This window comes from Anarrhichthys ocellatus, unplaced genomic scaffold, assembly GCF_004355925.1.
Source record: "Anarrhichthys ocellatus isolate YVR2014 unplaced genomic scaffold, GSC_Weel_1.0 scaffold6965, whole genome shotgun sequence".
NCBI lineage: Eukaryota > Metazoa > Chordata > Actinopteri > Perciformes > Anarhichadidae > Anarrhichthys > Anarrhichthys ocellatus.
The window spans coordinates 1-954 of NW_022286939.1; the positions used below are offsets into that span (position 1 = coordinate 1).

General features: G+C 48.4%; 1 protein-coding gene across 1 annotated transcript; it reads right to left on the reverse strand.

The window, feature by feature from the left end:
- Window positions 1-7: 7 nt before the first annotated feature.
- Window positions 8-933, reverse strand: LOC116380373 (tubulin alpha-8 chain-like; the record flags this gene model as incomplete). The annotated part of the gene is made up of 1 exon (XM_031842299.1): window positions 8-933. A coding segment is annotated over exon 1 (469 nt), but the record flags the coding sequence as incomplete, so codon positions are not given.
- Between the last annotated feature and the right edge of the window lie 21 nt (window positions 934-954).

Below are 954 nucleotides of genomic sequence, written 5' to 3' on the forward strand. Positions count from 1 at the left end.
TATTTACCGTGGCGAGGGTCACACTTCACCATCTGATTGGCTGGCTCAAAGCAGGCGTTGGTGATCTCTGCCACGGTTAACTGCTCGTGGTAGGCCTTCTCCGCTGAGATGATCGGAGCGTAGGTGACTAGAGGGAAGTGGATTCGAGGGTAGGGCACCAGGTTGGTCTGGAACTCCGTCAGATCCACGTTCAGGGCTCCGTCAAAACGAAGGGAGGCCGTGACGGAGGACACGATCTGACTCATCAGCCGGTTCAGGTTGGCGTAGGACGGGCGCTCAATGTCCAGGTTCCTGCGGCAGATGTCGTAGATGGCCTCGTTGTCCACCATGAAGGTGCAGTCAGCGTGCTCCAGGGTGGTGTGGGTGGTCAGGATGGCGTTGTACGGCTCCACCACAGCGGTGGACACCTGGGGAGCCGGGTAGATGGCGAACTTCAGCTTGGACTTCTTGCCGAAGTCTACAGAGAGACGCTCCATCAGCAGGGAGGTGAAACCAGAGCCGGTACCGCCCCCGAAGCTGTGGAAGATCAGGAATCCCTGAAGACTCGTGCACTGGTCAGACTGAGGACAGAATCAGTAATCACGCAGTACTACCACTGGAAGAGGTATTCAGATCCTCTACTGCAGTAAAAGTACTAATACCACACTGTGAAAATACTCCACTGCAAGTCCTGCATTAAAAACCTTACTAAAGTAAAGGTATTTAAGTATTATCAGTAGTTAAAGTAAAAATATTGATTGATTAGTAAAATGTTTTATTGTTATAGCTGATGTTTCTGGCTTGATATTACTGCTGCATTCATGTGTATGTTGCATTGTACCTCCTGTATTTCCTGTTGGCTGGTTTGATCTACAGAAATGCATCATTGCATATATCGTAGAAGATGGATATAAAAACAGGAAGAACATGTTTGGTAACTCATTTAAATCAGACAACAAAGGAGCAAAAAGATAA